This window comes from Aspergillus alliaceus (genome assembly GCF_009176365.1).
Source record: "Aspergillus alliaceus strain CBS 536.65 unplaced genomic scaffold BDW43scaffold_3, whole genome shotgun sequence".
Taxonomy (NCBI): domain Eukaryota; kingdom Fungi; phylum Ascomycota; class Eurotiomycetes; order Eurotiales; family Aspergillaceae; genus Aspergillus; species Aspergillus alliaceus.
The window spans coordinates 480,599-494,732 of NW_022474686.1; the positions used below are offsets into that span (position 1 = coordinate 480,599).

Consider the following 14,134-nt stretch of genomic DNA (forward strand, 5'->3'; position numbering starts at 1 on the left):
CAGGAGCCTTTGTAATATGTGTTTCTTTAATATATGAAAAACTGGGACGGGTTTACTATAACACAATACACTATCGCTGCGTCTGAGGTGAATTGTTGAGTGCGCTACACATATATCAGATACCGGGAAAGTCCAGCGGGATCAACGTCGAAGTCTATGAGAGGCATACAGCAATTGACATACTCAGAATCTTTTCTGCATATTCTTGTGCTACGGAGAGTTCCAATATCCTTGGTTTAGGGCTTGATCCTGCCGGTCAAGGAAAATTAAGGTTGACGAATATCTAAGCGCGCTCCGTATTGAACGAAAACCATGGCAATTAGAAACTTCCATTCGGCGAGGGAGTCTTCGAATTTGTTTGCAGTCAGGTCAGGATTCGAGATTGTGGATAGTCAGTCAATCAATCTGCCCGAAAGATGATTCAACTTTAGAGAATCAGACAAATGATGGGTAAGAGGAAATTCTCCACAGATATGGAATGCGGGGTGAGCAGCCCTGTTAACTACAAGGTCACATGCACACTTAGCGAAACGCTGAATTGCAGCCAAAGAATACGTACTCTTAACATTTCACTCAGGTACAAATCATCATACCAGACTTATGGCTGACGACAAAGAACGAGCAGAAGCCCTTCTGCCAGTCTTCAAACTTGAGAAAATACTAAATCATGGTATACATTATCGTTCTTCTGGCACCATCCAAAATGAGTTCCCTAAACTAATCAAATGCTTCAGATCAAGCGGGGCGACGAGTATCCCTCCTAGGGCACATTGATGGCCAGACTGCAGTGGTGGTGATCGAACGAGCATCGTTTCCCAATTCGCTCCCATATCTTGCTACCGTACCGAGTACTCTCCAGTGGCTCAAAAACCTCGGAGCAAACGACGTATACCACTGGTATCTCGCAAGTAGCGGTCCAGGAGCAGACGAACCACATCCAGACCTAAAGATCAATCTCTTCTACCCTGCCACTGAAAAGCATATCGCGAAGTACAGTAAGCAGGAAGTCCATGTGGTGCACGAGACACCACAGATCTACAGGGAGCATATCAGACCGTTCATGGAGCGACAGAGAGGTAATGGAAGATTGAAGTGGATGCACAATATCATCAGCGGGACAGCCGAAACTAAGGATGTCATCTATAGAACGCCCATGGGTCAAGATGACAATGAGGGGTTTGTTCTTCTACCCGATCTTAACTGGGATCGAAAGACATTGGAAAACCTACATCTTCTAGGCCTAGTTGAGAGGAGCGATATCTGGAGCTTGCGGGATTTGAGGAAAAAGCACATTTGTTGGCTGCGAGACATGAAGATGAAAATCTCGAATGCTACTATTCGCACATACCCGGGACTGAGACTGGACCAGCTGAAGCTTTATGTACACTACCAGCCAACATACTATCACCTCCATATTCATGTGGTGCATGCAGCCTTGGAGGCCGGTACGTCGCAGGCCGTTGGGAAGGCCGTTGGGCTGGAAAGTATTATTTCCCAACTCGAGACAATGGCGGGAGATGACGAAGCGGGAATGGACCTAGTCACATTGACATACACCATTGGAGAAGCCAGTGACTTGTGGAAGGAGGTCTTTGAGCCTATTGGCACGCTTGACTCTGCATGACGAATGGCATCAGTCACCTGGATGTTAGTTAACCCGCGGATTGCGTAATATCTAGACAGGTATCACTTCAACGTGTTTTTCGGCTTTGGGCAAACGGAGGGGTGCTCATTGTAGCGAGATGGCCTCGTAAGATTTAACCAGAACCGATGTGGGGTATTATGTACGGTCCTTTTGTCCTGGATTCTGTAAAGTGTCAGATTGTATAGGTGGCCGCTTGGTATGGAGCCATGGATGTATGTCATCAATTAGTGACCTTCGTTAAAGTAAAATACGAGGTCTAGACAAGTTTCCTTCTGGGCTCCAGTTCAGCTGACACATAGTAACGCGGTTATATTACGGTAATTACGAGCTTACTGGGGGAGCCTGACAGGGACCACAACTACCACAACTCGACTATCCCTGAAGAATGTTTATACCGTTCGACGTTGATAAAGCAACCCAATCTAGATTCTTACAGTCCTGTCTCCTACTATCCCTTACATACGAAATCCTGCGCTCCTTCTCCACTTTGGTATCCCCTCTTTTCGTGATTTCCGCAGCATGACATTAGGCCTCCTCTCCACCTCGTCTCCTCACATGGGATCCTGGATTCGCCGGTTAGTTGATCTACCCGACTGGATGTCCTGTCTCAGTGTAAATCATGGAGCTGAAGCTGTTTGCGCTAAAGTGAGGGGGAAATGGAGACGACGACGTCTGAATGTACTTCGTGTACTACACCATGCTCCACACCCAGTCTGTATTTGCCCCTTGTTTTCCTTTTTGTTTCTTTTCATTTTGTCTATACAAGGATAGGTCTTCATTTGGTCACCTAATATCTGGCAGAGGCAAAATACAACACACCATTATAATGGCTGATCGTATGACGGAACCCCTCGGCCTCCAGTGAGGTGCTTGAAAAGAGATCCTATAGAAATCAGGTCTATCTAGCCCAAAGTGTGAACATAGTCAGTTTCTCTTGCAGTATGTACGACCTTGATTCAAGGCGCACTAGTGGTAGGTGCATTGTGTATGTTGACTGCTCTTCACCATTCAGGTTTACGCGTTAATTAAGCCCTTCGCATATATATTACCGGAACATAGGTGCCATGGTTCGTCCCCCTGTAATAGCCAATCGGTTCCTCTGCATCGGCTCCCTATTGCGAAGAAGACCAACCTAGGACTGTTACCCAAAGCGTCTTTGTAACATGATCTACTGCAGTGTCTCTCAGTCACATCGGTTGGTATAGCTCAAACCATGGTAGACAAATCCAGCTGAGAAGGTGACGCCACGCCAGCACCAATTGATCAGGAACCCTGCTGTCTAATCACGGGAGATTCAGTGAGTCGTATAGAGAGGATTAGCCTTGCTTATATATAGACATTACGTTCGCCTGTCACTAGACCACCATAGGCCAATGCGCTCCCAGTTGCAGCTTCTGTGGAAATGTATGAGAGTTACTTGTTGGTCCCTTTATTAGGGCTCACGTTCAGCTTCCTATGGACTTTTGTCAACAGAAGGTAAAGCTTCCAATGAGGATAGCATATGTATATTGATTCTCACTTGCTAGACAGAAAAAATAGAGCTATGACAGTCGAGAAATTGATCAGCAGTGATCATAATCTGGAAGAGACGCTCAATGCTCTACAGGAATCGACTATTGCTATCCGAGCTTCTAAGACTGGAGCAGCTACCCTGAAGAATCTCTGGCGTTTAAATAATCCTTTCGTTTCGGATTCAGCAGAACTGCAGCAATCCTATCGAAGGGCACTATTGAAGACTTTTAGTAGGACAAACGGCGAGACCTGGGCGGCTATTGCGCGCTCTGTTTCTGCATCTCTTGATCCCCTTCTTCATCATAAATGCGGCGCCGATGGAAGCTATACGATAACGGCCAACATCAGAGATGTCAGCCGACATGTCACACTTGTAGCCGTCCTCAAGGGTCTCTTCGACATTGACAATGTACCCATAGAGACGCTAACTTATATTGGCTCCGAAATTCATCGACTCACAGTTGGAAAGAAGCAATACGACGCGGGTGCTACGAAACCTGATTATCTTCCGCAAGACCTCCAGCGTTCTGCCGATCGCTTAATTGATATCCTGCGAGATACCTTCGCTGAAGCAAAAGAGTCGAATGAATTGGCCCGGACAGTTCTGTGCTCAGTCTCTGGTACTCCGGATAACTTCAATCCTCTCAACCTGGTCATCCCTGCCTTTGAGGCACCCTGGCGCGGAGTTTACTACACACTTTTGGCAGTGCTACAGCAAGGCCCTCATAGGCCTGAGGATGTGCTAACTCTTCGTGACTGTCCTGCTCACCAACAGCCTCCACCTGCGGCAGTTGCCATTGCGCATGAGTCCCTTCGCCTCTACCCACCTATACGCCGTGTGCGTCGGGAACAGCGAGTAGATATCGAAGCTATACAGAGGGATACCAGATACTGGGGCCCCACGGCAGCCATGTTTGATCCATCACGATTCTTAGATAAGAATGGGGAGTTCGACGCTTCATTGACCGGTCCAGGCTCGGCGTGGATGCCATTTGCAGTAGGGTCGATGAAGTGCCCATCAGCTGGAGGCTACTCAACACGTATGATGATAATCCTCGCTAGCGAGGTTCTGCGGCGACTCTTTCCAAACAATACTATACCTCAGTGGTACGTCGATGGACCGGAATGGGACTCATCGGCAAAGCAAGGTCATACGTTGCGAGCTGGCAGGGACGAGTATGCTAGTGTATATGTTGTTGCTTCTAAGTCAGGGTGAAGATTGGCTACTCTGAAAACCTCGGGCTTGTGTATGATCTATCAATCTGCTTGTCGAATTTTAATCTAGCCTTCCAAATAAGGAAAAGATAATAACAAGAAGGGTCCCTGATCATATCAAGCACGACCAAGAATCCAAGACTTCATCCCCAGCTGGACAAAATCTTTATAATAACTATGCAATACTGGTCGCTTTAAATCATAGCCTGGCTATAATAACTAACATTACTGGTTTCTAACAGAGATGTATGGTGTTGTAAAAAGCTACTCTGCTCTTTCTTCAAAGCCCTGATATGGAAGTCATGACATCAAGTCACATGAAAAATCATCACCAACAATCTTCATTTATGGGGTTGGAGAGGTTCCACTAACATAAACCCCGCATGAGAGTGAAAAATTCCACCATATCATATATCCAGTGTGGGTCACTCATCTACTCTTGGGGTTGGGAAGTCTCATACTTGCCCGTACTGCCACCATGACTTACGACATCTGGAACATCTCCAACGTCATGTGAGACTCCGTATGTATATCAAGTATATTTACAAATTAGCCATTAAGGCCCTCAATGGCTTGAGATTATCACACTTCATGACCTGACGTCTTCAAGATACGAATGGGAAACCTTACATATATGTATGTGGACAAACATTTACTAGACGGGATCTTCTCAAGCGTCATTAACGAATCACTCATGGTGGCGACCAATCTCTGACAGCCTCCCATTCAGACGAGCACACCAATGCCTCTCGAGCTAGTGAATCGTATACTGGCACTACTTCCCCCCTTGGGACCTCACCCGAGCATGTTACAGTTCAAAATACAATCAGTGTTTCCAACTCATCGCCCACTACGGTTACAGTGCCACAGTCGACACAGCTTCGCCTATAGCTCCTAATAGGGACCGCTTTCCCGAGTTACACACACCATCGAATCAGCAGGGCATAGAGGTAATAGCAAACATACATCCTTCCTGAAGTAGCTCAGATAATCCTGTGCTTCTTCCTACTGGTCAAGAACCAGGTAAATCTTCCAATCATCCTTCTATCTAGCCTTGTGCAACTGAGACGACGATAGCTACCGTATTCCCCGATTCACACAACCGATATGACCCTTTGGAGGGCATTACTACCTTTATAGATAGTATGGGCCTGGCTTTTGATTCTGAAAGTCTAATTGATCTTAGGAGCATCCCGCAGGAGCATGCGCCGCTATTCAATCAACCGCAGGCGAGTAAGTACCACATTCGTTTCCCTCAGAATCACAGGCCGGACTATGATGAACAGAGCGAGTCTATTTACCATCCTCAGTCTCCTACACTACTTCCTATCCCGTTGAACCCAGCGGGTAAGACACTTGTCAAAGCTTCTCCCAGGTCTCGCAGTTACTACTGAGTGGCTTCTTACTTTCTTTTGATATCAGCGGTGCAGGCAGCCGTCTACATGCCACAGTTGAAGATTACCGAGGCACAAAGAACACATCTTGCGCAGGCACTCACCCTATTTCAGCATCTGATGCCCGGGTTTACTTTGCCATCCCGTGACTCATTAACCCGATTTTGGAAGCCTACTTCGATAGTCTATCCCCATTTCCCCTTCACGCATGGCCCATCATTCACACCGGAGAAGCATCCTTTAGAATTGATTCTGTCCATGGCAGCAGCGTCTGGTGCTCAATATCGGTATGAGCATCGTAAAGGTGTCCTGCTCTTTCGGGCATCGAAAACCATCTTTCATGAGCGGCAACGGCACAAAGAAGCAGCCTTAGCGAACTGCCAAATGTTAACCCCATCAATTACTATAGACGCCGGCCTTACCCCAAATCCGACGACCGAAGATGACATCAGATACCTTCTCAATCTAGCTATATACGCATCATAGCAACAAGACCCCGAAATCGTAAAGAGTGTTTGTGGTGCTCAGAGCTGACTCGTTCGCCTGCCGAGAGAAAGTGGACTTCGATGAGCTTGACTGGCACACATGGTTACAATAGGAACTGGATAGCCGTGTGAAGCTCTTTGCCTTTGCATTTCTACACCTGCAAAGTATTGTATGTAACTTACCACCCATTCTGCTCAGCAGGCAAGCATCACGTTCAGGCGTTCTTTCGTCCGAATACCCGGACATATTTGAGGAACCACCCAGTCTCAGTTGGTTGTTTATTCTAACACATATCTAATTGACTGAAAAGAAATGCCTTACGTCGCTGAACTTCTACATGGCAACTCGCGCCCGAATCTAGCCCGAATCTAGAGTTGACCCCCTGAGCCAAAATGGTCCGATTCCTTTACATCGACCGCGTTGCTGAGGTTGGCGTACACATGGAAATCAAGCCTTTGTATGGAGCAACCAACATGTACTCTGCGGTTTGGAGTTCGCAGTCCTAGTGAGCAAATGGCTCCACGCTGTAGACCAATTACAACAAGAGGAACCATTAGAAGGTCTGTACCTGCATATAAATCTCACCCAAACGCAACCCCTCCAAATCTAGCATAAAAATCTAACTATAATCCAGAACACGAGCAGCGCCTGCTAAACTGGGTCTGTCGAATCGTGGAAGGATGTCGAACCTCCCTTGACGACAACGAGGATACAGACCCTGACAGTTTGAACTGCGAGAGACTCGCCTTCTTCGTAGTGCAGCTCTGGGCGCGGATCATGCGCGGGAATACTCAATGGCCCTTTATAGACATTATCGGGCATAGTCTAGAACTATACGCAAGCGGACATGATGTACTATTGCGGACCGGGGCTTAGCTTAACTTAGCTTTACCATCAGGCTATCTCTATATACAGTGCTTTTTGAATCTATACACATCTACCACCATTGCGCATGTACCGTATAGACAAAAAAATCCCAATAATATGGTGCCATAAATAAATCCATCAGCTTCCAAAAAACCGGCGGGGGTTGGTAAGGGCTTTTAAAAGCTCTATGGATTGTCAGAGCTGGTCTTAAATAAATGATACCCCATTCATTGTAGACGCCTTTCTCCTCGGCTTTGGAAATCCGCACAAAGACCCCACTAACCAAAGCTCCCAACAAGGATGTCCCCAGACTGACCCACCAGAGAGCTCTCAGTGCATTGAGATCCGGAGAATAGCCCTCTCCTTTGGTGGCACTTTCTCCGATGGTGTCTCCTACAGCTGTGAAAATTGCAGACGACAAATTCTGCATGGTGACAAGTAGACTACCGGCGGAGCCCTGGAAGGACCTAGGCAGTTTTGGAGGGGACAAAGATGGAGGCTGCTGCAAACGACATATCTGGTACAAAGGCCACGAGGATAATCCCAGGAAACGACAGTGCCCAGTAGATAGCATTGGAGGTCTGAGGGAGAAAGAAGGCTGGCCCAAGTGCAAATGCAATCATGCTGCTTGTAAGTACGTAGTAGCCTGGAAAAACATGAAGTGTCTTTGCGACAACTATAGTAGCGATAGTTCTAGACATGGCGATATGAATAACATAAAGAGCGGTAACAATTGGGGGCTTGTCCTGAATGGTGAGGAAGAGCGGACTGCGTAGAACATCCAAGCAACGCTGAATGCCCCGTATTCCAGGAAATGCGATATCACCAATGATACCATGCCTGGCGTCTTCCACAGTCGATTATCAATAAGAGGTCGAGATACCCAGCGATCCACGAAATAAAAGGCAACGAAGAGCAGCACTCCTACTATTACAAGCACGTATGTATAGGGTACCCAGTGAATATGAGCGCTCTGTGTAAGTCCAAATGTGAGAAGCCCACAACCACCCATGGAAACAGCTGCCCCAAGGAAACAAAAACCATTGATGCTCAGCTTGTCCTTATCTACCAGACCGGAGGATGGAGGAAGGGTTGGAACCGCCCCAGTACACAGCTATAGTGCAGAGAGCACACAGAATTGCTGTAGGTCCGAAGACCCAGTGCAGATGGGCAATAAAAGTACCACCCTCTGGCGCGCCAATGCCAAATCCCAATGGGAGCATGGCAGCCATTGAGGAGAAAACTATTGTCTTTCTCTGACCAGCTTTATAGACGCGCCCCAACAAGCACACTGCCGTTGATTGTATTATGCCCACTGCGAGGCCTACCATTGCGCGAACAATGAAGTATAGCACCGTCCGGGATGGCGTAAGTGAGAAAAGCTCGGTGAGATTCCACACCCTAAGTCAGACAAAAGCACCCACAGTCAGCCATTTGGACTGATCAGGTCTGCTAATGACCCTGACACCACGACTGAAACTCAATCGGCAAGGCAGAAAGAACCGATAAACCACGGGGATTTTGATCCACTGAGCCTTAACGCCTCTATCAAAGTGACTTGGTTGACGAGACTGTTTGCTAGTACGATGGCGAAGAGAAGCTGCCCCGTTGAACGAACCACCACGAACACAATCTCCGCAAAAAGCGTGGGTAGTTCCGGTGGTTTGCCTTGTCCCCGTAGTGTTTGGGGCTGATTTTTATCCTTTCTCGCCAATGATCATGCCCCTTCAGGAACATCGCTATCGTTTTCTTCACGGATGTTATCTGAAGGAAGATGATATCTCGACTGAGGTGGACAGAGACTAGGTTGGGGTGGCATTGATAGTTCCATCTACGCTATAAAGGGAAATATAATAGGGTTGAGAAAGATTCGCAGGCATCAGCGGGCTGGGTTACCTACATACGCCCGAACTATCATCGCAAGTTCGCTGTTTTGCCATAATACACACAAGAGAAAACTAATTTTTCAAACACGCCTGAAATTCAGAACTGAAAGGATAGTCCGCATACCCATGACACTGCATCGGTGTATAAAACGTATTCCTGTCATATTCCTGAAGCGGAATGCCATGCTTCAGCCGAAATGGCAGGTCAGGATTAGCCAAAGATATGACGACCAAACATGACAGCGATATTGTGATCCTTGTACTCATGCTGTATTGCATGGAGTACATTCTCCGGTTTATAACCACCGGCAATTAACACAGGAGACTTACGGCCCCAGGTGTCAAGGAAGGTCTTAATATCCTCCTGCTTCTCACAATCTACATTATTGATAACGCGTGATTCGATAACGTGCAAATATGCCAATCCAAGATCCTTGAGCTGGCGAACTAAGTACGGGAATTGAGGCACAGGATCAGCCATCTTCATCCCCTGCCACGTATTCCAGGGACTGATTCTGAAACCCGTTCCGCACCAAACGGCTTCAACAAGGGCTTTGGAAACTTCAATGCCGAATCTTGCCCGGTTTTCTACGCTTCCGCCCCACTGGTCCGTTCGCCAATTACGGACGTCTTGAAGGAATTGATCAACCTGGTATCCATTGGAACCGTAGACCTCAACGCCTTCGAATCCCGCTGCAATAGCGTTCTTGGCGGCGATTGCAAAGTCACGCATAAAATCGTAAATCTCTTCTTCAGTCAAAGCTCCGAAACCGGCGGCACCATCTTCCATAGGGATAGGGATAGGGGCGGAAACTTCGAACCCCCCTTCCTTCCTGAGAGTTCCTGTGTCGGCTACACGGCCCGGCGCAACCAGTTGGCAGAAGATATAGCTACCCTTGCCATGCACAGCGTCGGTGATTTTCTTCCAGGCCTGGATCTGAGATTCGATGAAGAGGCTTGGGGCGTGGGGGACACCGCAGAGATCACAGTTGCCTCGGCGATGATCAAGTTGCCAGGGACTGGGGCGCGCTGTTCTTAGTAGTTCGTCGACATTGGAAGAGGGATATGATGTCTGTCGGCACGTAATCTGGTCAGAGGTGTGCCATGACCGCCCGATGGTTTACTGTGACATTGCCGACGCGCAGAGGCTCAAAGAGTGGAGGCATGGTAACTTCGATGTTAAGATGTGGCTTTGTTCTAGTTAAGGAGCTGCGAAGCGTGAGAGATGAAGCTAAGTATCTTTTTCTGGACAATTTGGCACAATTTCAATTATACTCTGGTCCACTCTAGCAGAGATAGATTCTTAATCATCTCCAAATAGTCAGGCACAGATTTTGGTACCCACCTAGGAGCAATTTTATAGTAGATGGAAGAAAAATGCTTTGGGGTAACTGACAAATCCAGTCTATCATGTCTCCATAGTCATTACCGGAAGCAGAAATTCTGCCCTAAAACCCCAATATGCCAAGACAAATGCATGTACCTTCACCTTGCATATCGCTGCTTAGCTATTGCCAACTTCACATATCTGAGAAGTATTGCAATCCTAGAATAGATAGTGAGATTTATCAGGTTACAAATGAAGAAAATCGGATGTGTTGCCTGTAAAATCGTCTTCAATTGAGCCTGTGACTTCGAAACACCAGAACTACCGCAGAAGCTATACTATGAGCACGGAGAGTCTCGAGGATAGTGAAATTCTCCAGGACCCTCGAACTTTTACAGTCAATATGTTCAAACAGTACAAGTGAACGGCACAGCATGTATCTACAGAATTGCACTTCAAGCATCTATACTTTTGCGGCTCCAACACCTATATACAACTTATCGCAACGAACTCGCAGACAAAGTATCTCTTCGGTTAATTAATCTCTTTAAAATGTAGATTATTCTTATCTGAATATGGTAGGTATATCCAATCAGTGTTCAAGTTGCACATTTGCCCGTGTATCACAGTCTGGATTTAACCCTAACTGCCATGCTGTAGTACAAGAAGAGGAGGAACCTAGATAGTCCATTCTTTGTTCACTACTCTAAGCCTAATTACTGAGATCCAATAAGATTCTAATCCGGGCTGATTAGGTTAAAAAGATGGAAATAAGTTACAGGCAACAAACCAGTTTAATTCCCCCCGCATCTCCGCATAACCCAATCGGTAGCCGAGGCCGAGGCTCTCTTGATAAATCCGGAGTATCCTCACTTCTATATATAAACAGCAATTCCACTGTAATCTATGACTCCAGTATAACTTATTTTCACAGACACTTCTCCAATAACCAATCAATCTTCCAGGATATAACCCCATCAACACATACTATTGCAACACAAATAACACTCGAAACCAGCCAACCATGATCTCTGCGCCCCCCATTCCCAGGAAACTCTGGGAACACGCCAACCCCCAATCAACCCAGATGTGGGCCTTCAAACAAAAACTGGAAGAAGAAAAGGACCTTCAATTCCCCGTACGTCGTACAACCTAATATTTAGCAATCCACGGTCATCATCTAATGCACAACAGACATTCCACGACCTCTACCAATGGACCATCAACAACCGCGCCGCCTTCTGGGATTTCTGCTGGAACTACTTCTCCATCATCCATGAGGGCAGCTACACCACCGTCATTGACGAATCAGCCCGGATAGACAGCATCCCGAGCTGGTTCGAGGGCATTCGGCTCAACTTCGCAGAGAACATGCTCTTCACCAGCGAACGAACCCCAACCGGAGACCAGATAATCACGACAAAGAACAAAGAAGACGCCAAAATCGCCCTGACGCAGATCCGGGAGGGCGGGTCCGAGCCCGCGGTCTGCATCACCTGGGCCGAACTGAGGCGGAAAACAGGGCGGTTAACCCAAGCCTTGAAAGCTGCTGGCGTGGTAAAGGGTGATCGTGTTGCCGTGGTCGCGAGTAATAGTATCGATACGCTGGTTGTGCTACTAGCAACGACTGCGCTGGGGGCGTTGTTCTCGTCTGCGTCGACTGATACCGGGGTTAAGGGGATTCTGGATCGGTTGCTGCAGCTGCGGCCGAGATGGGTGTTTGTTGATGATGGGGCGATTTATAATGGGAAGCGGATCAATCTGCGGCCCAAAATTGGGGATATTGTTGAGGGGCTGCGCGGTATTGAAGAGTTTCAGGGGGTCGTTGCTATGCCGCGGTTTGCGAGTCCGCCTGATGTGAGTGGTTTGCCTAGGACGCAGACGCTGGGGGCGTTCCTGGGTAAAGCGCAGTCGGAGAAGCTGGAGTTCGTGAGGGTTGGGTTCCGTGATCCGTTTCTTGTTGTGTATTCTTCTGGGACGACGGGGACGCCTAAGCCGATTGTTCATGGGGTTGGAGGGTATATTCTCAATTCTAATAAGGAGGCTCGACTGCATAGGTGTCATGGCCCGAACTCGGTTGTTCTCCAGTATACGACCACAGGATGGATCATGTATATGTCCGCCATCTCGGGATTGATGTTCGGCGGGAAGCCCATCTTATACGATGGGAGTCCCTTCCTTCCTGACGTGAAATTCCTCGTTCGAATGCTCGGGGAGCACAAGGTCACTCATTTCGGTACTTCGCCACGGTATCTGCACGAGTTGCGGAAGAACAATGTCCGACCCCGGGACATTGCAGACCTCTCCAATCTTGTCATAGTCACTAGCACTGGTATGGTCCTATCGGAGTTCTTATTCGAATGGTTCTACGATGAGGGCTTCCCGGCTCACACTCAGCTGGCAAATATCTCCGGAGGGACCGATCTAGCTGCGTGCTTTGGTCTCGAGAATCCTCTGGCACCGCTGTATGTGGGTGGTTGTCAAGGACCGAGTCTCGGTATCCCCATTGCGGCATTCGACCAAGCGGACGAAGGCGCTTCTGGGGTCAAGGGAAGAGCTGTCCCGGACGGAGAGCCAGGGGAAATCGTTGCCACCGCTGCATTCCCAACCATGCCAGTGAAATTCCTAGGAGCAGATGGTCCTCAAAAATATTTCGACTCCTACTTTGCTCGGTTCGACAGTATGTGTTCCCCTCACTTCATCAGAATACCCGGTAAACTAACAAACAGAAAGATGTCTGGACACACGGAGACTTCATCAGCATCCATCCCATCACAAAGCAAATCTTCTTCCTTGGACGCTCAGACGGAGTGCTAAACCCATCCGGAATCCGATTCGGATCGAGCGAAATCTACAACGTGATTGACACGCGGTTTGCAGAAGAGATCGCGGACTCGATCTGCGTTGGACAGCGACGGCCCCAAGACAATGATGAATCAGTGATGTTATTCCTGCTTATGCGGCCCGGACACGACTTCACACCGCAGTTGGTGGCACGGGTTAAAGACGCAATTCGAAAAGCACTCAGTGCGAGACATGTTCCGAAGTATGTCTTTCAGACGCCTGAGATTCCGGTAAGTTCTTTTTCCAAGGGCGAGGATATGCGGGGGCACGAGCTAACGAGTGTACAGACGACCGTTAATCTGAAGAAAGTCGAGTTGCCTGTAAAGCAGATTGTTTCGGGAAAGAAGATCAAGCCTTCCGGAACGCTTTTGAATCCTCGAAGCTTGGATTTTTATTATCAGTTTGCGGAAGTCGAGAGGTTGATAGACCCGAAGAGCAAACTATGAGCTATGAAGATAATTTTGTAGGGAGCAATTGTTACGATCATTAATGAGACTAAGAAGAAACTTCCATAACAATATGAAAGGCAGATAGGCCCTCGATTAAGGGCAAGGATGAATATGGAAACTATTATTTTATTCAAGAAGATCCCAACCTCGGATAACTCAGTTTCGAAAACTGGCCAGAAGGCTCGAGGTGATCCTTCACCCCTAAAATAACGTAGTAATTTATGTTTGTAGGCACCAAGACAGCTTCAATATAGAACATCACAATAAAGAATTCATTTGTTCTTGTCATACCCGCCTCGTGTCTGATAAATATACGGGTATGCCATATTCATAGCGTTGATAGTACTATTGTGCCGTCAGTGTTTCAGGCACTATACTCTGTCGGTAGAGCTTCATAGTTCTAGGCCATTTACAATCCTTGAGCATATCATCCTTGGAGCATCGACTCCCCCATCCGCCTGCGAGAGGGATTTCGTCGTAGTTGGCAGCTTATGCCGGCTGCGCACGAT

General features: G+C 47.6%; 5 protein-coding genes across 5 annotated transcripts; 4 read left to right on the forward strand and 1 right to left on the reverse strand.

The window, feature by feature from the left end:
- BDW43DRAFT_261707 (HIT-like domain-containing protein) lies at positions 1 to 1,950 on the forward strand. Its single transcript, XM_032040341.1, has 4 exons — positions 1 to 104; positions 170 to 450; positions 527 to 670; positions 735 to 1,950. The coding sequence occupies exons 3-4, from the start codon at positions 601 to 603 to the stop codon at positions 1,622 to 1,624; spliced, it is 960 nt and encodes a 319-aa protein (XP_031905294.1). The 5' UTR covers positions 1 to 104; positions 170 to 450; positions 527 to 600; the 3' UTR covers positions 1,625 to 1,950.
- Positions 1,951 to 2,012: 62 nt separating this feature from the next.
- On the forward strand, positions 2,013 to 2,586 carry BDW43DRAFT_261709 (uncharacterized protein; the record flags this gene model as incomplete). Its single annotated transcript, XM_032040342.1, has 2 exons — positions 2,013 to 2,360; positions 2,447 to 2,586. A coding segment is annotated over exon 1 (195 nt), but the record flags the coding sequence as incomplete, so codon positions are not given.
- A 146-nt stretch (positions 2,587 to 2,732) lies between these two features.
- BDW43DRAFT_116878 (uncharacterized protein) lies at positions 2,733 to 4,505 on the forward strand. The gene is made up of 2 exons (XM_032038015.1): positions 2,733 to 3,121; positions 3,176 to 4,505. The coding sequence occupies exons 1-2, from the start codon at positions 3,048 to 3,050 to the stop codon at positions 4,371 to 4,373; spliced, it is 1,272 nt and encodes a 423-aa protein (XP_031905296.1). The 5' UTR covers positions 2,733 to 3,047; the 3' UTR covers positions 4,374 to 4,505.
- A 4,572-nt stretch (positions 4,506 to 9,077) lies between these two features.
- BDW43DRAFT_296697 (uncharacterized protein) lies at positions 9,078 to 10,171 on the reverse strand (the record flags this gene model as incomplete). Its single annotated transcript, XM_032044254.1, has 4 exons — positions 9,078 to 9,191; positions 9,247 to 9,942; positions 9,981 to 10,034; positions 10,115 to 10,171. 4 exons carry the CDS (start codon positions 10,169 to 10,171, stop codon positions 9,078 to 9,080), a joined length of 921 nt encoding a protein of 306 aa, XP_031905297.1.
- A 1,088-nt stretch (positions 10,172 to 11,259) lies between these two features.
- BDW43DRAFT_261715 (acetoacetyl-CoA synthase) lies at positions 11,260 to 13,683 on the forward strand. Its single transcript, XM_032040343.1, has 4 exons — positions 11,260 to 11,470; positions 11,527 to 13,012; positions 13,066 to 13,406; positions 13,464 to 13,683. The coding sequence occupies exons 1-4, from the start codon at positions 11,357 to 11,359 to the stop codon at positions 13,620 to 13,622; spliced, it is 2,100 nt and encodes a 699-aa protein (XP_031905298.1). The 5' UTR covers positions 11,260 to 11,356; the 3' UTR covers positions 13,623 to 13,683.
- The last annotated feature ends 451 nt before the right edge of the window (positions 13,684 to 14,134 follow it).